Source organism: Aricia agestis, chromosome 14, assembly GCF_905147365.1.
Source record: "Aricia agestis chromosome 14, ilAriAges1.1, whole genome shotgun sequence".
Lineage (NCBI taxonomy): Eukaryota > Metazoa > Arthropoda > Insecta > Lepidoptera > Lycaenidae > Aricia > Aricia agestis.
In genome coordinates, this window is record NC_056419.1 from 15,554,491 (window position 1) to 15,576,818 (window position 22,328).

The window sequence follows — 22,328 nt, forward strand, 5'->3', positions numbered from 1 at the left end:
ACGCGCGGGGCATAATATCCAATTATCAAATTGGGAACGGTGTAGCAATAGGATACCTCAGGTTCCGAGCGTTGACAAGACTTAGATTAATTATAATAAGTATTATGCTTTTTTTTTTAATGAAATAAGGGGGCAAACGAGCAAACGGGTCACCTGATGGAAAGCAACTTCCGTCGCCCATGGACACTCGCAGCATCAGAAGAGCTGCAGGTGCGTTGCCGGCCTTTTAAGAGGAAATAGGGTAATAGGGGAGGGTAGGGATGGGATGGGAAGGGAATAGGGAAGGGTAGGGAAGGGATTGGGCCTCCGGTAAACTCACTCACTCGGTGAGAACGTGGTATTTCTCCGGTCGAGCTGGCCCATTCGTGCTGAAGCATGGCTCTCCAACGTATGCTCTGAAACTTATGTACCCTATCTTGCTTCATCCCGCACAACTTAACCGAGAGATACCCGATCAGCGATATAAAAAGCCTGCACGAGCGCTTTAGTCTCCGCCCATAAGCAGACGCGACACGATGCGTTCTCTCTGCGACTCAAAATGGCTATTTAGTTTATTGTATGTATTGTACTACTTTTTAAATTGACAAATATATTGCAAGTAATTACTATAACGTCCAGGTTTAGTACACTTCTGATCAGGCTATCGCACAATACTCTATCCCAGCCGGTCGGCCGCCGCTGTCTAATAGTACATCTTATATTTAGCACCGCCGGCGCCGCCGCCTCGCCGCATCGTAGATGTCGCTATATACAACACACAACAATACCCAATTAACTTTATAAAATTTAAAACCAAAAGTAAAATAGAACATGTCTCTTGTTTTGTCGTAACGAGTCAATCGTAACTCGTAAGCCGTCTAGTACCCGTATCTGATTTGAATAACCTTTTAGAGTCTTTACGAGACATGCTTAAGGAACTCGAGTTCACTTATAATAAATCGATAGCGTTAAATAATATTTTAATATATGATCCAAATGAAGATATTATAGTACCTACTGATTCAAAAGAACCTAAAAAGGTTTCTGTTTTCGTACCGTATTTAGTCCATATTATATAAAAAGAAATAATAAAAACAAATAACGCTTATTCCGCGACACGTACGGTAGAGTGATCGGCGGCGGCGCGTCTCTAATCACATGAGTTACAGATCACACACGACGCCCGCGGGCAACAGAACAGACACAACTAACGATATGAATCCAATATGTTTAGGGCACTTTGACATGTCAACACTGATATGGCTGGGCGCCAAACTGTACGAAGCACGACATCACACATGTGCTTACACCAGTCACCACTACATACGCACGCCTCACCGGATAAGGACGCACGCGAGCACGCGACTCGCTTACGCGTGCACGCAACTTACGTACGCAAAATTTACGCATGAACTCATCGTCGCAAACTACTGACACGTAATTTTTTGTGATGTTCCATCCTTATTCAGTGAGGTGCATTTAAACATTCCATTATATAATATGCACTGTAAAAAGGGTTCAAATAGCAAATTTCATTAAAATATTGACGTTCAAATTTAGCGAAGAGAAAGATTACCGTTCCACCGAACTGCCACTGCGGCTGGTCTAAATCGATAAAACCTATCAAAATAAAACGATTTTAATACTTATATAAAAACATAATGTATACGTGCGACGTTTAAAATTATTTACTAAAATACTGAGCTCGGGTTCGGCGCGGACGGTAACCCGGACGAGGGAATGACGATGAGTTTCGTTGTTATATACATTATACGCTGGTCTGAAGCGGTCAATACAAAAGTGACACAATATACAAAGCTACATCTATACAAAATTTGTATTTCGTCCGTCGCGGCTCGTTGCGGAGAGTACTAAGGGCACTTAAACATATGGAACACGCCCGGAACTACGCGGCGACGATTAACTTCATTAGTGCTCATAAAAGATTAACTATTGCGAAGTTTGCTAAGAGTTTCCACTAAAACTTCACGCAACATCGGCTAACATCACGTAGCTTCTTGACTTTTGGTATGCATCAATATATTACGTATTTTCCGCGGCAAATTAAGCGTAGCCTCAAAAACAGTAGGACAGAAATAATAATAAGGAAGCTTCCGATAGGAAATGTTACGCAAAGGAGCAGGGGCGTCACTAGCGCATACAGTAAGTAATCCCACTAAAATCCGACATGTTGCCACGTCATATCAGATTATTGACAGTGACGTTGTCAAACGTCGAACAAAACTTTTTGTCTTTGTCTACTGTCTGCGTTGGTGCTGCACACTAGCGTGAAATCATTGCAGTAATATATCCTATTAGTGTAGTGAGTCAGCTATAGGGCTGGGTTGGATTATATTAGCGCCGTCGCGTCCGCAGTTCCGCGCGTGTGAGCTACGTGTAGAGGGGGAAAGGGGGGCGCGGGCCGGATCATCTCTCGGCGTCGTCAGCCGCGGGGGGTTCCGGCTCGGAGGGTTCCGGCGCGGGGGGTTCCGGCGCGGAAGGTTCCGGCGCGGGCGGTTCCGACGAGGAGGGTTCCGCCGCAGGGGGCTTCGACGCGGGTACCGATGTCGGGGTTTCCGGCACCGGAGATTGAGAAGCCGGAGGTGCCGGGGCGGGTTCCGTTGCCAACCTCACAGACGGGGGTTCCGGTGCGGGGGGTCCCGTTGTCGAGTTCGCAGACGCAGAAAGGTCCGTTGACGACTTTACAGTAGGGGGTTCTGGTGCGGCCTTTTCCGGCGTGGGGGGTTCCGACGCGGGGGGTTCCGCTGACCCGAAGGAGGGGTAGTCGAACGTAGAGTTGAACGCGTCCATCATCTTCTGCGCCAGCTCCATCGTCAGCGGGTCTTCCTTCACGTTTTCTGAAAATTATCAAATCATATTAAATAATTTTATACAGACTATTTTTTTTTTCAAAATCTTTTATAAAAATTAAATCTAAACGATCGGTTATCGTCGAACAATGAATTAATCTGTCAAGTTACAGACTAGGCCAAACAAAAAAAAGCGATTCATAAGAGGTTCAGTGTCAACGCCCAGTTATTTTACCGACGGACTTGCATCACAAACTGTAAAAACATTAAAATGAGTGACTGAAACCGTTTGTTATTGTAGAAAGATAATAGCGCCACAATCCTGCATCGCACTAAGTTTACGAATTCGTAATAACTTCCTTTGGGGCTACCTCCGATCCCACAATATCAAGGAACAACAGAGGAGACGTGGTGGTGGAGTGGACATGGACAATGGATATGGAGACTGGAGAGAAGCTGTTATAGTTAACTTATAGTAAACTTGTATACCGGGCCAGTCGGAGCTGAAGGCGTCTGTGAACCGCGCCCAGCCGCCGTCGTCCGCGCCGCCGCCGCCCGCCTCCTCCCACGCTGTAACGCACACTATATTATAACATTACATAACATAGTATGTACCATCGAGGAAATTGATTCCTAGGCAGGGGACAGACCGACGTCATTTGGTCGGATCATGTCAATTCAGTGACCGGGGAGGCTTACGCCAAAAGAAGAAGAAGACCAGTCGGCTGGGTTTGACGTAACGCGACCAAACTATGTAGGTCCGCCGTCTGCCTAAGAATCAACTTCTCTTATAGTATAATATTGTTATAATGTTAGGGCGCTATCATGACAGGCAGTCATGTGTGTTCTCACCCGTGCGCAGATCTGGTCCGCATGCTGATGCGGGCAACTTGTACGCGGAACGCGTACTATGACAGGAAAACCGCCCTCATACACACACACGCAACAATATTACGATAGGTGATGTTTAACATACAAGCATCTAAGTTACTTATTACAAAAAATCTACATTTTATGAAAAAAAAGAACTTTTTAATAATTATTGATAAAACTTTTTTAAATATATTTTTGTTGTTAATGAATATTATACTACTTTTGCATCAACAAGTTTTATGCTTTATATCTTCTTAGAAACCAGTATAAAGTTGTGAGTTGTGTGATTCCGACCAGTTAGATTTTTTTTTTAAACGGGCAAAAGGCCCACCACACATTCCCACCACTGCAACTCCTGTGTCGCCAGGATCAACAGTGGCAACCAACCACGAAACCCCTTTGATATGATCTCAGGGATGCTCGAGGGACAAGCTAAATCTGTCTTGGGGCCCGCAACGAAATTAATCAGAAGAAAGGTAGGAGCAGTAGGAGATAATATCCAATCAGTTAAAATATGCTATAAATCATATTTAAGTGTTCGTAACAACTTTGTAGTAGACATGCTAAGAACTGATTTGTGACTCACGCGACGCGTCGGTAAGCACCTGCTGCACGACGTCCTCGTCCGCGTCCGCCGTGTCGCCCCACATGCTGAAACAAACACATAGGAATTATATTATGTACTAGCTGTTGCCCGCGACTTCGTCCGCGTGGACTTTAGTTTGTAGTTGTACATCGATTGAGTCGTTTACGCACAAATCAGAAAAGTATATTGTGCGGGAACCGCACATCTTTCCGGGACAAAAAACATTCCTTATCCCAGATTCAAATTAATATCTATAATCTCCATGCCAAATTTAAATAAAATAGATTAAATAGGCGATAATCATAAAAGTTTATTGTGCGGGAACCGTACATTTTCCGGGACAAAATTTGTATTCCTTGTCCTTTCCCGAGACTCAAAGTATCTCAATACCAAATTCCTTCAAAATAGATTGAATAGTTTACGCGCAAATCATAAAAGTATATTGTGCAGTAACCGTACATTTTTCCGGGACAAAATGTATCCTATGTTCCTTTTCGGGACTCAAAGTATCTTTATACCAAATTTCAGCAAAATGGGTCCAGCCGTTTACGCGTGATGTCGGGACTACGCGAAATATAACGTTCCGCGCAGCTTCACCCGCGTAAATTAGATACCGTATTTCACAGACAAATTAGTCCACAAAAAATTAGCCTATGATCCTTTACGGAGTCTACTTCTTATCTGTGCCAAATAACAGAAAAATTGCTCTAGTAGTTCGTGAAATAAGCCCTTTCAAATAATTTCCCCTTTTTTCATACATTTTCTCCTATTTCTTCGCTCCTATTAGTTTTATATAGCCTATAGCCTTTCACGATAAATGGGCTATCTAACACTGAGAGAATTTTTCAAATCGGACCAGTAGTTCCTGAGATTAGCGCGTTGAAACAAACAAACAAACTCTTCCCAATTATCTATATCTATCTACCTATACTATTATATTATAAATGCGAAAGTATCTCTGTCTGTCTGTCTGTCTATCTCGCTTTCACGCCAAAACTACCGAACCGATTGTAATGAAATTTTGTATACAGATAGTCTAAAGCCTGAGAAAGGACATAGGCTACTTTTTTACTGGAAAAAGGGTTGTAAGGGGGTGAAAATTCGTAAATTTGTTCAAATTAAGTTAATTCCAAAAATTCATAATAGATGGCGCCGTGCGTCTCCTACATCGCGCTGACACTTGCTCAAACGTCTTTCTATAAGAGGTAGTATCGAATTTCGACTGTTATTTCTATTTTACGTTATTAAATAGCTCAGTACTTTATCTGTGCAGTGACGTAACCTTAAACCTATCAATGTTAAATTATAGTTTACTAGACGTTCCGCACGGTTTCGCCCGCGTAAATTAGATATTTCACACACAAATTAGTCCACAAAAAATAGCCTATGATATTTTACTTCTTATTTGTGCCAAATAACAGAAAATTGCTACAGTAGTTCATAAGATAATAAGCAATTCCATATAATTTCCCCCGTTTTTTCCACATTTTCCTCTATTTCTTTGCTCGTATTAGTCTTAGCATGATAAAATCTAGCCTATATCCTTCCTCGATAAATGGGCTATCTAACACTGAAAGAATTTTTCAAACAAACAAACAAACTCTTCCGCTTTTTAATATTAGTATAGATGTATTTATGTTAGTTTTTTTTTTTATTTGTTTCTTGTCCCCCAAGTAACGTTGTCAGGGCTTGTTGCTATCTTTTATCTTTATAAACTTACCATAAAATATTTAATTATTATATATACTACATAAAAGTTCTTATACTTACTTACATATAAAAATTTTAAAAATTGACTACAGCCTACGATAAAAATTACAATTTAAAAATGTCTAAATTAAAAACAATAAAAATAAAATACAGCACAACGTTCAACTACCCTAATATCACAGCTTAACAATCACAATAATTTACTAGAATTTCTTTTGTTTGTAACACACACTATCCTCTTACAAAAAGAGAGGAACAAATCTCTCTTTTTACTCCCCAGGATGGCAGGCAGATTCTCACCCGTCATCGATGTGCCCAATTTTTGCTCAATATCATATCTATTGCTAGCAAAAATTGGACACTCGAGTAAAAGGTGAGGAACCGTCTCCTCAACTTCTGGCTGACACAGGCACGACGGATCCTTCTTCAGCTTGAATCTGTGCAAGTAGAAGGCGAATCCACCGTGTCCAGTCAGAATTTGTGTGGTGTGGTGTGTGATGTCTATCTTTTTGACTATTTTAATAGTAATAGTAATAATAATAATAATAATAAGAGATATTTATTCAACAAAGTTCACAGTACACTACAATAACACAAAGCACAACAATAGAGACAGAGAAAACAAAAACAAAAAACGCACAAACAAAACAACAAAAATTCATACTAAGCCTAACCACATAATATCTAAGGTAACAGAAAATTAAGAAATTTAAAAAAACCCCCGCCAAACAACTTTAAAAAGTAATGAAATAATATTTACTGCCTTTAAGTTCAAATAATTCCTAACTTGCGTAAAGTAATATTTTAGTCCATAATTGTTGTCACGGTGTGTCGGGGGACCGCCAAGGAAACTGCAACCTACAACCGCCAAGACGCTGATTATCTCGAATCAGTTCACTGTGAATTGATCCTTATAAACTATAATGTTATATGAAATCAAGCATCTACATTAGCGGTCCCCAGACACACCTTGACAACAATTATGGACTAAAATATTACTTTACACAAGTTAGGAATTATTTGAACTTAAAGGCAGTAAATATTATTTCATTACTTTTTAAAGTTGTTTATTATGAAAAGTTGTCGAATAGGACTCCACTCATCCTATGGATGTGGCTGTCAACCACGTCAGCATACGAGTCCTCATCTACCATCCCGAACCTCAACTCTACCTGCTCTGCTGGATGTGGGTCCTCAATCGCGGAAGCCATTCGTTCCACCTCCCTGTCCCTCAATGCCGGGTACGACACTCCCTTATTGATCTCATATAGTCTCGATGCTTCAAGCATTCTGAGATCAAGAGGGAGTATCCCAGCCAACAGCAGCGCAGAGTTCAGGGAGACGGTTCGATATGCTTTGCAGATCTTCGGGGCAAAACCCCGTTGGACAGAGTTGAGCCTTTTTTGGACCCCCCATCTTTTCCACGGTGGGTGCCCACGCTGCCGATGTATACAAAATAGTTGGTTCTATGAACGTCGTATAAATAACCTTAACTACTTGGGGTTTAAGCCCCCAACCTACTCTAGCGGCCCTAGCAAGCTGCTTGTAGCGCTTGATTGCCTTTTGGAAAATGCTGCTGACGTGGGCGTTAAACGTCAAGCCTTTGTCGATAATAAGGCCCAGAATCTTTATCTCGCTGTAGTATTTAATTTCCACACTCCCCATTCTCAAACGCGGTGTGTCATGTTTTAGTCGCCTTGTCGACAGTAATTTTTTGTGCGGAACAAAATTCAATTTATTGGCTCTGCCCCAGTTTTTGATGACGCTTAACACTTCGTTGGCTTTAAACTCTACCTCCAAAGCCGAGTCGCCCTCAAAAACGAGCACGATATCGTCAGCGAAGGCCTGACAAAACACACCCATCTTCTCCAGCGTCTTTAACAGTTTTGTGGGGTACCTTCGGATCCAGGGTATAACCTGGTATGAACTCTTACCAAAAAGGTAGCATGTGCCTCGAATAAGATTCAGATAAGATTGAAATCACTATATGTTTCCATATAAATTTCAAGGAGTCCCTTCGATTCCTCAAGGATCCCATTATCAGATCACAACTTTTGTGAACATGGTACCGAATTCGAGTTAAACCGTATACAACACAAAAATAATTTTGAAAATCGGACCACAAAAGGCTGAGTAATCGTTGAACATACAAAAAAAAAGATACATGCAGCGTACAGCGTATGCAGTGAACGTATTACCTTCTCCTTTTTGGAAGTCGGTAAAAAAATAAACAAGTATAAAGTAGATACATTAATTTAAGCGCTTATCAAAAAAGTTATACGACTTATGAGCGATACGACGTTTTTCCTTTTACTATAAACAGCTTTTTCAAGGTATTAGACAAGGAAAAAGTTGTGTAAATTAGTGTAAAGCATTGTCTAGATTTTTTATTACTCAGTGGGTTAGGTGTTTTGGCCTTTATTATCGAGCGACTTATCCAATGTATCAGACAAATTATTATTTTTAATAATAAAGGATGTATAAATACACAATTTTTGAGCAATAAACAGTATATATAAAAATCGGCCATTCATTAAGTAAGTGAAGTAATTATTATAATAACTAAATGGTGTTTGTATATGTAGGGACACATGCACCATGTAGTTATTTAACCATAAACTGTTACTCACTCATCGAATCGCTGATCCGAGAGACGCATGAAGTCCATTTCATTTTGCATCTAAAATAAAAGAAAAGTCTTATAAGTTTGTGAGATTGTTAATGTGACAGTGATAAGACAAATGAGATTCTTCATTAATCTTTAAATAATATAGTCACAGGGCAAGTAAAAATCCGTTAATTTATTATTTGCTACCAAAGTGAATATCTATCTCGCATCTAGTTAGAACATAATAGACTCATGATTTATTATATATTAATTACAAAAACAATATAATATTATGAATATCCCTCTAGCAAAACTGCGCAAGACTGGCGCAAACTCGTGTCGGAGACCAAGATTCACTTTAAGTCGCTGAGCCATCGAAGTAGGTATTAGTATCCCGCACAGAAATGAACGTCTTCATTTGGCTAAGGATTGTGTGTGACTGTGTACTCACGTGGTTGGTGGGCACGGCGAGGTCGCCCTCCGCCGCCTCCTCCGCCAGCTCCGCCTCCACGCTCACCACGCCCTCGCCCAACTTCAACATAATTGAAACCATCATTATTATTTTAAAAAAAAACGCGTCTACCACAGATAATATTATGCGCCTGAAAAGAGATAATGTGCGCAACTAAGGTGCTGCGAACTGGAGTCTTGCTCTTTATTACTTACTCGACGTGACATTCAGTTTAACATCATCATCAGACAAAATTAATATGTTTTAAGCTGTTTCTATTTAGTGGTAGAGCCAAGCTTCGGCACGTGTGGGCAGGCTCATCCGGTGCAAGACCACAACCTCACAGAATACCGGCGTGAAATAGCGCTTGCGCCGTGTTTCGCCGAGTGAGTGAGGTTTCCGGGCGCCCAAGGAGGAAACAACCTGTGACTCCTCTTGTCGCCTGGTCCGGAGCAGGGACAATAAAAAGAGAAGAGGGATAAATAAAAAGAAAAAATTTACAATTTTAACAAATTTATCGGGCCGGAGGGTTTTTATACCCCCGAGCTGGTATATTTTTTTTAAGTTGACAGTGGAAGCTGTCAAAGGCCTAAACAAGAAGTACATTTTTATTTTAATTAAAAAAAATACCTTTAGATGTAATTTAAAAAAAATAATACTTTTTATTTGATTTAGAAATAATTTTAACAAAACGATTAACGAAATAAAAAAATATTCGGTAAAAATATCAGATATCCCAACGGAGAATTGTAATAGTTGTATCATTAGCCAAAAGATGGCGCTGCCAACCTCATTTTTTCAATCGAACGAACGAATCGATTAGGCGTAAAGGTTAAGACGCCTAATAGATGTCGCTATGCGCACTCTGGTGTTACAGATTGTTATTTCATAATATATTAAATGTATGTATGACACCGGTGTCCGATCCTTTGATATCATGATCTATGGCATATTTTATCGACAAATTGGCACTCAAATTTTTTCGCTCTCTCACGGTTGTGAAATGGCAGCCATTTTAGTTTTTCTCGGGCTTTCACACTAATCTGACCTGAACTTCTCATGTAAATATCCTATGAAGATAAATAGGTCTCATTTGATAGCTAAACTTGTGGACTACGCTTATATAGGCAATATGTTATAAATTTCGTGGAATTTAACATAGGAAAATCAAAATTTTGTTTAAAGATATAAGATTTACTTCCAAGTAAATGTTAACTTACGTCATAGGTCCCGCAGGGCATTTCTGGGCTTTCCTCCATCTGAAATTGACAGGAGCATATTAATTATTAATTTATTATATAAACAAAACCTGTACAAAAATATTAAAACTAAAATGACTATTGAATAAATAACAACAATTATTGAAATTACCTCATACTGTGTGTCGGAGGGGTGTACGCCGCCCTGTGAAAATAATGTTTTTTTTTTAGTTTTTGATTCATACATGATACATATCCGGTACAAAAATCATATTCTCATAATGGCCCGTCCGCACGTTTGTCAACAAATGGTCACAAATGGTCACAAATACAAACGTGGGGATAGGGTGTTTGGCTTGGTTTGTTTAGGTTTGCAAAGACTTGTAGCCGATCCGACCCAGTGTCGGTTTTTTGACACAAATCAAAGAGAATTTGCCGCAAGCGTCCACACGTTTGTGCGCGTTCATTCTTATTGATGCTCTGTAAGCGAACCGACGTGCTATACGTACGTAGTATCCCCTTAGTAGTCTGTGTGTGCTTTCGAAAAATGAATGACTGGTGGTCAAATGAAAACGTATTAAATTATAGCCGTATGTGTCGTTTTTTTTACACTCGTTTTCTTATATTTATAACTAGCTGTTGCCCGCAACTTCGCCCGCGTCAAAGTAAAATATATCCTCCTTCTTTTTGGAAGTCGGTTAAATAGTAGCCTAAGTTACTCCTTACTACATCAGCTATCTACCAAAAAAGTCCTGTCAAAATAGCTCCAGCTGTTTCAGAGATTAGCCGGAACAAACAGACAGACAGACGTCTGATACAGACAAAAATTTTAAAAATTGTTGTTTTGGTGTATGTAGCGTATATAATTTATTCTTTCAATATTACAAACAGGCACTCCAATTTTATTTATATGTATAGATAAAAATAACTGACAAATGTTTATAGCCGATACAGCAACTTTGATGTCCGTCATGCTTGCCGCGTTAGAACAAACTAACTCACTCGCAAGCGTGTGGATGGATTTCTAAATCAAGCCAAACGTTTGTGACCATTTGTGGCGATTTGGAGTTTGTAGCAAACGCCAAACGTGCGGACGTTCTGTAAAATACCAATCCATCGTCAAACGCGTTCTGAAATCTGACGAGTCAAAGTTCCACAATTTATTTACTAAATTTACGGATATGAACACTTATTTTTTGTATGACCGAAGCTATATAAGTATATTGAATGAATATAATCGGCTTAGAGAGTTCACTCACCAGGGGCGTGTCCAACCTCTGTAGGTGTGGGTGGAGCCTGGCGACGAAGAACCGCTCCCAACGTAATGCCTCCTCCTCGCCGACCGCGTACCGCTCCGCGCTCGCGTCGACCGCGCTCGCGTCGACCGCGCTCGCGTCGACCGCGCTCGCATCGACCACGGTCGCGTGGACCGCACCCGCTGCGTACAGCGCCCGCAGAAGTGCCACCACGTGACCCATGTAGCCCGCGCGACGCGATGACCTGACGACATCATAATTTTAACAAAAAACCGACTTCAAATGTATTTCCTTATCATGGGACTACCTGTGAAGTATCCTCTTTCCAATCACCAAAATCGGTTCAAGCACGGGGAAGTTATATGCCAACAGACATTTATACGGTCGAGTTAAGAAACCTCATTTTTTCAAGTCGGTTAATTAATAGTGTTACAAAAAATCACTGCAATTATTTTTGATATGAATTACCTACGTCCTACCAGGGGGGTGTTACTCCGCCGTTCCGCCGCCGAGCTACAAGTACATACAGAGACTCCCCGATGTCGGGGCGATTCAAAATGAATTATATAATATCTACTGTCATGGTACCTAAATCTATGACAATAATAATATTAATTATTATTAAATATACACACAAATGTTTTATAATTATAATATACTTATTTAAAATAGGTGATCAACTCTAGAAATCATCAACACTAGAAAGCCTGGAGATGGCCCTAGTAAATAAAAACGTTTTTATCTTCTCAGATAGTCAATCTGCACTTAAAGCACTGACTGCCGCAGAAGTCTCGTCCAAATTAGTTCTGGAATGCGTTGAGACGTTAAACATGCTAGGAAGGAACAACAACATCCGCCTAGTATGGGTCCCGGGCCACAGCAACGTCCCCGGCAATGAAACCGCTGACGAACTGGCTAGGCTTGGGGCCGAGAGTCTCATATATTCCAGAACCAGTAAGTGGTATAACTCCCAGTACCACAAAGCAAGTGCTCAAAGAATGGGGTCACAGACTATGCAGGAAGCAATGGGCTGAGACCCCTGGCTTTGAACACTCCAAGGCACTTGACTTCAACAAGAAACAATCAGAATTAGTGCTCACCTTGGGTAGGAACCAATTAAGAATCCTTACCAGAAGCCTAACTGGGCACTGCAAGCTCAACAAACACCTAAACAGAATGGGTATTTGTAGCATAACGACTTGCAGATTCTGTGAGGAGGAGGATGAAACACCTATCCACCTTCTCCTCGACTGCCCTGCCCTACTACAGAGCAGGAACAGGCACATTGGTCGCCACGAATACTCGTCCACAGAGGAAATTCGTGGCACCAACCCCAACCATATCGTTCAATTTATGAGCAGTATAGGGTTGGGGATGATACTCTAATGCGAAGGAGTCACAATAGATCCTCATGGGTCGCAGTGACGTCAGGGCTACAGCGACCTGCCTTCTTTATAATAAAAAAAAAAGGTACATCAAAAGAAAATCAGGTGTCGTGTCTCGTGTCTATGTGAACTGATTTATATGTTCGGTATTCATTTACCTAATAGGTAGGTATAACTGTTTCCGTATTGTTTACCTTGCGTGGTATTTATACTTATTTGATTTTGACAAACCTATTTTCGGATTCATTCACTCATCTTTTTTTTTGTGTGCGTTGTTGTGTATGTTTAGTTTGGGAAAATTAAGGAATTCAGACCGAATAATTCTTGTAGTTTTGAAAGTTGGTACAGTTGTTCCTAAAGGTGTCCAGAATCCAGATGAATATACTAAAAGTCTCCTAGGGTGGGACAAGAGCCGGCGCGCGGTGGAATCAGGGGACTACGTTACGCCGATTTACTGTATCTGCCTCTAGGTACAGTTAATCGAGGTAACGTATTCCCGTGATTCTTCCTTCAAAGTTGATCCTATCTAAATTTATTATTTTTAAATATCTTCAGGAAGAATGAGTCTATACCACTACGTTTTTATTTTATCATAAACATCTTTCAAATTTATTTTATGGTCGGTCGATTGGCGGGGTACGGGGCATTATTTTTTATTTATTAGTAAATTTAGAAAAAATCTAACGTAGCTTTAACAGATCATAGTACTTATTGTATAAAAATCATTTGTCTAAACGCATTGTCCAGGGAGTAAATTGGGGAATACGTTTGTATGGAAAAACAGTGCGAGCGTACCATTTTAATACTCTGTATTTCCTAAAGTAATGATCGTTTGATCGTACAGTTTGGACGTAATTTATAGTAATGTAGATAATTAAGGTAGAAGTCACTAAAGAGATATTTGAAAAAGAGACCTTTTCCCCCCTTCCTCACCGCCGGCTCTTGTCCCACCCTCGGGGACTTTTAGTATATTCATCTAGACACCTTTAGGAACAACTGTACCAACTTTCAAAACTAGACGAATTATTCGGTCTGATCGTCGATTTTGAAACTTATTTTCTTAGACTAGTTACTGAACTCCTCCTTAATTGTGGGACGGATTTTGATGATTCTTTAGTGTGTGTGTTTTGAGAATGATTTAGATTCATAGTTTGGTCCACTGGAAAATGCCCTTTTAATTAATTTTTGTCTAATGTACCTATGTACCTAGTTATGTACAGACAGGACAAAGACTTTTGGGTTGGGTCCGCTAGTATTTATAATTTCCTATCATCCTCTTCCTCATCCGCTTCCTCTTCCGCTTCCTCATCCGCATCCTCTTCCTCAAAAAATATCCTCTTCCTCATCCGCATCCTCTAAATTTGCGCGTGAAAATTCCTCTTCCTCCTCCTCTTCCTCATAATCACTTCCTCAAAAACCCTAATAATAATTAAGTAGGCACCCTCGATTAGTCATGGATCCCAGCATCAGATCACCACTTTTGTGAGTATAGTACCAAATTGGGATGACACTCTGTACGCCGAAAGAAAATTTTTGAAAATCGGTTCTCAAACGGCGGACTAATCGTCGAATATAAAAAAAACGAACATAACACCTCCCTTATTTTGAAAGTCGGTTAAAATTGTAGCCTATGTGTTATTCTGATGTATAAGCTATATTTTGTAAAGTTTCATTAAGATACATTCAGTAGTTCATTTTGGCGTGAAAGAGTAACAAACATCCATACATCCATACATCCATACATCCATACATCCACACATCCATACCTACATCCAAACAAGAATTCTTGTTAATTAATTAATTCTTGTTATATGTTAATTCTTGTTATAAACAAGATCCCACTGGACTCGTGTTCTTGTGAGCGCTATTTCGAATTCTGATAGATTTTTATTTATGCTTCGAACGTTTTTATTACCCGTTACCCGACTGCCAGGAGGGTTATGTGTTTAGCGCGTATCTTGTATGTTTGTAATATTCTTTATTACCTTGTATCTCCAGACACGCTCAACGGATTTTGACAATTGAGGTATCGTTAGATTTGTCTTAATGACCCAAGTGTTCTTAGATAGGTGACATTTAAAAAAAAACAAAATGGCAGATGTTTAACGTCATATTGTAAGGTAAAAAAAATTCTACCAAGCATATCGAGTGGGGTATCAAAATAAAGGATTTTAAACAATAATTATGTATATAACTTGCAGTTTTAATATTAAATGGAACGATAAATCTACACTAATATTATAAAGAGGAAAGATTTGATTTTTTGTTTGTTTGGCTCCGAAACTACTGGACCGATTTGAAAAATTCTTTTACCATTGGAATTCTACTTATTTTTGCTGAACATAGGCTGAATTTTATTTTGGAAAAAAATAGGGTTCCGTAAGATATTTGGGTTCTTCCGACGCAAGGTGTAAAAAATCAACCAGAAAAGTTACTTATAAACTATATACGATAGAACCATAAAATGTTCTAAGTAATTGTAGAACTTATAAATATCTACAAAAAAGTCCGTGACACACAATGTCAAGTGAGGCACAATAACCATTTTTTTATTTTAAAATCTTGAAATCTTTTTGGACTACATTTAAACGCGTTTATTTTACTCAATCTCTCTCAAATTTAATATTTCTCAAAATAAATAATATTTGGTCTTTGAATGAATAAAATTGGACATTTGGTTTTGAAATTATGGCGAAATTAAAATATTATGATAGTTGGCGTCACCAAGGCGGGTACGCGTGCGGGAGGGAGACAATATTATGTGTGCGTCGTTATAAAACAAAAACAAAAAACCCGCCTGCATAGATAACTACAATTAAAAAGCAACTGAAAAGACTGAACTTGTTTAAATAAGTTTTAATATTTATTACAATATTTGTATTTAAAGCGACATCTATTGACGGAAGTTTAATTCCAACTTCCGTCAATAGATGTCACTGTGCTTTCATTAAATCGCGCTATCGCATGTCTTTGCACGTTTGTCTTCACATTTTTCGATGTAGCCAACCAATTAAGTAATTTTCCGTGCTTATAGAGAATTGAGATATATTATTGAGTGTATAAAATTGACCATTTCCGATTTCGTTTTAAACATTAGTATAAATATTGGTCTATTGTCTATATCTTTAAGGTTTACCGTTTAGTTTTGAATTTACTTTTGAAACTAATAACAAGGGTTAGTAATTATACCAAACCAACTAAAATTAAGCAATTGGAGCCGGGAGAATTGCCAGAAGAGGTATTTGTGGAGTTCTATGACCCAAGTATAATAGGGAACCTACCAGCATAGCTAGCACGCCGTTGCCCAGTCGATTCTTCGGAAGAAAGTAATGGCAGTTTCTTTCCCATGTCTACGTATCTTTTTCCTGAGCATGGCGCCACCCATCGACTTGAGTTTCAGTGGACAAAGACAAGAAACTGTTTCCATAGCAACCGTTATAGCAACGGCATTTTTTTTTGACATTTAGTTTCTTGATTCTTTTTTTTTTATTATGGCACTTCGGCTATAAAACCATGGCCAGTGTCGATTAAATGGCGGCAAATTAAAAAAATCGACGTGTAGCAACCCTGTCTATAGCCGGAATTATAGTTTTGATCTACGAAATACGAATAATAAAAACTAAGGAACTTTATTATTCGTAGTTTGTAGATTTACTCGACACTAGCCATGGCTTTATAGTCAAGTGCCATAATAAAAATAAAAAAAGAATCAAGAAACTGAATGTCGTCATGCTTGACTTATAGATTTTCAAAAGCGGAAGATATCGAGATACGAAAGAAACTTTTTCTCCAATGTTCTTCCGGTAAAACTGTCAAAATTTAGTTTCTTTCGTTTGTCTACGTGCTTGTGCTAGCTATGCTGGTATCACAACAATTAAACAAGTGTTGGACTATTCTAGAAGGTACGCGCAGGTAAACATACACCTAACGCCATCTAGTATTGAGTAGGGGATTTATGTTGTCTGTGTTCCCTCGATAAGTTTCGCTGGTTTGACGCTAGATGGCACTACGTGTCCGTATCCATAACATTATATTTCACATATTTTAGGCTTTAACAACTCTTCAACTAAAAATACATATTTTTTTATATAACTTAATAAAATAATATAAATATAACTTAATGAGGATGAATGACAAGCCACAGGATGGAAACGAAGCACCAATGTGTAGTAGAACATTAAAAAATACTCACTTGGCAAAGAGCTTGTCCTCGTTCTCCTCGAAAGCGTCCATCAACCGCGTCAGGATGTGGCACTCCCCCACCAGCTGCAACACCACATCAATATAACAACATCAGTCATAGAACAGTAAGCACTAGCGGACTGTTGTAGAGTTCGATTATACCTAAAAACCAACTCTGTCTAATCAACATTTAAACATGCGCAACGTATGACACATGCACATACCCACGAAGTCAGCGCATTGGCGCGTGCGGCATTCCCTTTGCCTTAAGCGTAGAATGGAGCACGATGGGCCGAGGCGTCCGATATGGCCAAATCCCCAGGGGATGCGCAAACCATTTTCCCATGTTAAATCTGTTTATACTGACGTGTGCGGCGTAGCGGTCGCCGTAGACGCGGTTGTCGAGCGCATTACGCACGAAGTCCAGCACCTGCGCATGCAGGAAGTTGTTGTCCGGGTACTCGAACACCATGTCCACCAGCACGCCCGCCGTGCCTGCACACACCGCACACAACGACATCGTTTAACATGGAGGACATCATTATTTCATTCACGTTCACGGTGGTTTGGACAATTTATTATTTATAAAAAAAATTAGCTAGAAAGGATTAAAAATTTAATGTTAATTTGAAGATAAAGAACTAATAAACTATCCGATACCAACAAATAACACATCAACTTACATTAAATAACTAAAAATTATATTTTTAAAATGTTCATAAAATTCGCGTCATTGTCCTGCGCATTGTTTGTTTTGAATGCCTTGCCGATGTACTCAACGTGACGGGTTGAAACCTATTTTGCGATAAAATCTGCTGGCTCACTTTATTTGATCGCAGTGCTTTGGTGTGGATAGAGGTCTTCGTTTTATGCAGGTGAGTCTTTGAAATACGTTCTACAAAAATTTCCAAATAAGTCGTCATTTACCTTTCTCGATGTGTGCCAACATTTGTCTGTTTTTCACTACTTTTTTTATACCAAGTTATAAAGGCCCGCAACATTTCTAAGTTCTTAATAATTTTCTTAGTTTTCTTTATATCAATACTTAATTATAAACGAATTTAGTGAATTCCTCATTTTCCAGAACGTCTTTTTCCTGAATAGCCCTAAAAACATAATGACGATCATTCAAAATAATGACCAAATCTGTAACTGTATTTCTAGAAAACAGGGACAAATATATCGAATCGATGCAATGTCGATATTACAATTAGGTAGTTATTTGACACATTTTCGAAAAATAGTAGTAGAATAGAAAGAAAAGTAGTAAAAATGTTATTTACACTTCAATATTATAAGGCAGAAGAGGTGGTTTGTTTCTTTGAACGCGTTAATCTCAGGAACTACTAGTCCGATTTGAAAAATTCTCTCAGTGTTAGATAGCCCATTTATCGAGGAAGGCTATAGGCAATATTTTATCACGCTAAGAATAATAGGAGCGAAGAAATAGAGGAAAATGTGGAAAAAACGGAGGGAAATTATTTGAAAGGGCTTATTTGAACGCGTTTATCTCAGGAACTACTGGTTCGATTTGAAAAATTCTTTCAGTGTTAGATAGCCCATTTATCGAGGAAGGCTATAAGGAATATTTTATCACGCCAAGAATAATAGGAGCGAAGAAATAGAGGAAAATGGGAAAAAACGGGGGGAAATTATTTGAAAGAGGGCTTATTTGAGCACACTAATCTCAGGAACTACTGGTCCGATTTGAAAGATTCTTTCAGTGTTAGATAGCCCATTTATCGAGGAAGGCTATAGGCTATATTTTTTCACGCTAAGACTAATATGAGCTAAGAAATAGAGGAAAAAATGGAAAAAGCGGGGGAAATTATTTGAAGGGGCTTATCTCACGAGCTACTGGAGCAATTTTTCTGTTATTTGGTACAGATAACTGATAAGAATTAAGAAATTGACCACGTGAAGGATCGTCGGCTATTTTTTTGTGCCCTAATTTGTCATGGTGTACATTTTTATTGCAGGTGACTCGAAAAGGTAGAATATATTTTTTAATTAAAGGCAGATTTTGGTATTAGCTATATTTTAGGGAACACATTTTTATAATAAATCAACACTTTTACTAACATACAAGTTTTATTGAAAATCCTATTTTTTACTTATAATAATAATAACCCCCACACCGGTTTCGGTGACGGTGGCTGGTTTCATTGAAACCAGGCCAGTTACGCAGTACACATGAGCACTCTCTATTCCTTTTAACTCTCATAACCCAGTGGGACGGACGACCGACACGACTGGCGAGAGATGCGCAGGACCGACTTTTACATGCCCATCCGTGATCCGACGCATGGATTATCTTACTTGTCAGACCTTATTTTCCTGTTCTGAGTGTCAGACAATCAGGTGATCCTTGCAATGTTTTAAGTCCTTACTAAACTAGGAAATAACAATTAACAATATGTTTCCAACGCGGAAATCGAACCTTTGAGTCAAGAGTCACGCTCTGAACCACTGGACCACGGAGGCATTTATAATAATAATAATATAATCAGCACGAATATGGATAAGATTTTTAAAATAATCATTATTCTCAACAAATTGTCATTATTCTAAGCAAACACGTCATATTCCACAAATTTTGTCATTGTCATGAACAACAGTTTTTACTTAATATTAAATATCTCTTAATTTTTTTTTTTTTTACGTGACTCTTACAGAAAGGGAATTCTATTTCGGTGCCTTTTAACACCAGAAACATTTAGAGCAATATTTAAGGGTTTTTAAAAAAACACAATTTTTGGCCTAAAATAACATTTTGAGTAGATTCACCCGTGAGAGCTTTGTGTCAGCAGTTTCCAATCATTAACATTTTTACATTTTACTTAATAAATCAGTGTAAGAACAGCACTCATCGGGTTTGGTTGTTTCATTCCATCCCTATCTATCTGTAGAAACACTACAGATCTTTTTGGTCCTTCGTTTCTTCAGGACCTTGCTCTCGCGTCGCGTTTAACATACAGTTGCCTTGCATCCGCGCCGCGTTGTGAGGACACCAGTGACATTAGCACATACAGTGTTATATCTGTGAGGAACAGTTGCAGTGACGTACAGTCAGAACTACAGTTAGTGAAGTGTTCAGTGGACTCTACTCCGTGAGGTTTCTGTAGCAGCGACAGCCGCAGCGCCCACATCAGCGACAGCATCGACAGCTGTCAGGAGAGTAAACCACAGAACCAAGTAAGATCTTTCCATATTTTCTTTACACGATGGGCAAGCTAATTCAGCAGCTTCTACATAATGGTACAATGTATTCAAACAAGTCAAGACAGTAAATCAATGGTCAATTTCCACATTTTGCTCAAGACACAGCTTTCCTTTATAGCGCGTTGCTATAATCTGTTAAATTAAATCAGACTACAGTTTTTATAATATGCGATCGACTCACCGAGGCTCAGCAGCACCTTGAACACGTCTTCGGCCTCGGACTTGGCGAGTCGCGCGATGACGGCGGCGACGGCGACGCGGGGCGCCCCCACGCCTGGCGCCGCCCCCGCCCCCGCGCCCGGCGGCCGCAGGAGGGCGTTGTGTAACAGCGGCACGTGCGGCGCCACCGCGTGCTCCACCGCGCACGCCGCCTCCGCCCCGCCCTCCGCCCCGCACCCGCAACCCGCGCCCGCATCGCTGGACGTACACGTCACATATTCAGTTCGAACGTTACATACGATTAATTATACTGGAGATCGCCCAATGGTCGAAATTCGACCTTAGTTTCAATGGCATTAGGAGTACTACCTATGTTTTGTAAAAAAATATTGACTTTATCATAATATTTTTTTCAACTCTTGTCTCTGGGACTCAGCTAAGACTCAGCTGATCTCAGACTGGCCATGTAAGCATTGTCTAATAGTATCTAAGATTCAATAAAAAAAAACTATAAACCATTTTCAATTTGTCACCTTGTTTTCAACAGACTTCAACCATAAATAAAAGAGTATAATTCGTATGTATAGGCTTGTCACTCAAAAATCTGTCATTTTCAATTTAATATACTGTTGAATCGAAATCAAATCGACAAAAAAGGGGGGCCATCTTAAATCGCCGGCACCACTGAAATGTCAGTACGAAATCGATAATTTCGATTGCAATTCCTTTACGTGGTGATTCGATATTTTTAAACTATCGATTAATTTTTGTTAGGTAACTTCCCTACTATTGTCAATTATAGTGTGTCACGCATATCATCATAAAACGCACAAACTATAATATATAGATTTAAAAAAGAATATGACAAGCTGTACTCACTCGGGCAGCACGAGCAGCGCGCGCAGCAGCGTCGCGGCGTGCAACAGGGCGGCGCGCGCGGCGTGCTGCGGCGCGGTGAAGGCGGCCTGCAGCAGCGCCCGCACGCCCGCCTCCGCGCGCAGCCGCCCCGCCAGCGCCGCCCCCGCGCCGCCCCCCTCCACCGCCCCCCAACCGCTAGCGATGCAGTTCGACAGCACAACCTGCGGAACACAAACAACGAAATTGCAATATTGTAGATTGTTGTCAACATTACCGCATGACTAAATTTTGTTTCTGTTTTACAATTAAATTTAGGAGTCTCGGGCTCACGTAACCTTACAAAGTAACATATTATTATATATACTAAAAACCACACTATGCACTATGCACGTACACAAAATAAACGCACAAAAAATAAAATTATAACAACAATCAGGTGCAGGTGATCAGGCTTCATTGTCTACTTGTAAATAAACTTGGAAATAACATGTTACCAACGCGGGAATGTCATCCTCATTGGAGATATTAACCAACTTCCGTTTATAGAGCGTGAAAACCTCTTTAAACTTAATTACACTCGTCCAAACCTGGTAACCAGCATCACCCAGGAGTTGTCTTGCACACACAGGAGCCCTATGGATGTGGCATACGCCTTAAGCATGGTCTATAATAACATCTATTCATCGAAGGAAATTGTGCGGTCCCTAAAGCTAATGAAGTATACAGGAGCGAGAATACCTAAAACCGACCTAAATACCCTGTATCTTGTCCACACACAAGAGGAGAAAGCAGCCCTCACTAATACAGGCTATGGATCGGGAACGGACTCTCGCGTCCTCACAATCCATGAAGCTCAGGGATTAACGAGTCCCTCGGTGATCATCATACAGACCAAGTCCCGAAAGCTGGCAATCCATGACAGCGTTCCTCATGCAGTTGTAGCTATATCCCGGCACACTAACACCTGTGTCTATTACACTGACACTGATGGAGACGCTGTGGCAAGCTTCATAAAAAGAGCCACGGAGGTGTCAATCGAACACATAAAAG

At 39.8% G+C, this 22,328-nt stretch overlaps 1 protein-coding gene across 1 annotated transcript in view; it reads right to left on the minus strand.

Moving 5' to 3' along the window:
• Nucleotides 1–344: 344 nt before the first annotated feature.
• The window catches only part of LOC121733950 (serine/threonine-protein phosphatase 6 regulatory subunit 3), a 42,419-nt gene continuing 20,435 nt past the window's right edge, over nucleotides 345–22,328 (minus strand). Inside the window, exons 7-18 of the mRNA XM_042124353.1 lie at nucleotides 21,300–21,499; nucleotides 20,443–20,678; nucleotides 17,407–17,534; nucleotides 17,050–17,123; nucleotides 11,476–11,716; nucleotides 10,389–10,421; nucleotides 10,238–10,276; nucleotides 9,018–9,098; nucleotides 8,589–8,638; nucleotides 4,249–4,313; nucleotides 3,279–3,359; nucleotides 345–2,837 (exon numbers count right to left, since the gene is read on the minus strand). Coding sequence (XP_041980287.1) covers nucleotides 2,407–2,837; nucleotides 3,279–3,359; nucleotides 4,249–4,313; nucleotides 8,589–8,638; nucleotides 9,018–9,098; nucleotides 10,238–10,276; nucleotides 10,389–10,421; nucleotides 11,476–11,716; nucleotides 17,050–17,123; nucleotides 17,407–17,534; nucleotides 20,443–20,678; nucleotides 21,300–21,499 — 1,659 coding nt within the window. The 3' untranslated portion in view covers nucleotides 345–2,406. The remainder of the gene's footprint in view (nucleotides 2,838–3,278; nucleotides 3,360–4,248; nucleotides 4,314–8,588; nucleotides 8,639–9,017; nucleotides 9,099–10,237; nucleotides 10,277–10,388; nucleotides 10,422–11,475; nucleotides 11,717–17,049; nucleotides 17,124–17,406; nucleotides 17,535–20,442; nucleotides 20,679–21,299; nucleotides 21,500–22,328) is intronic.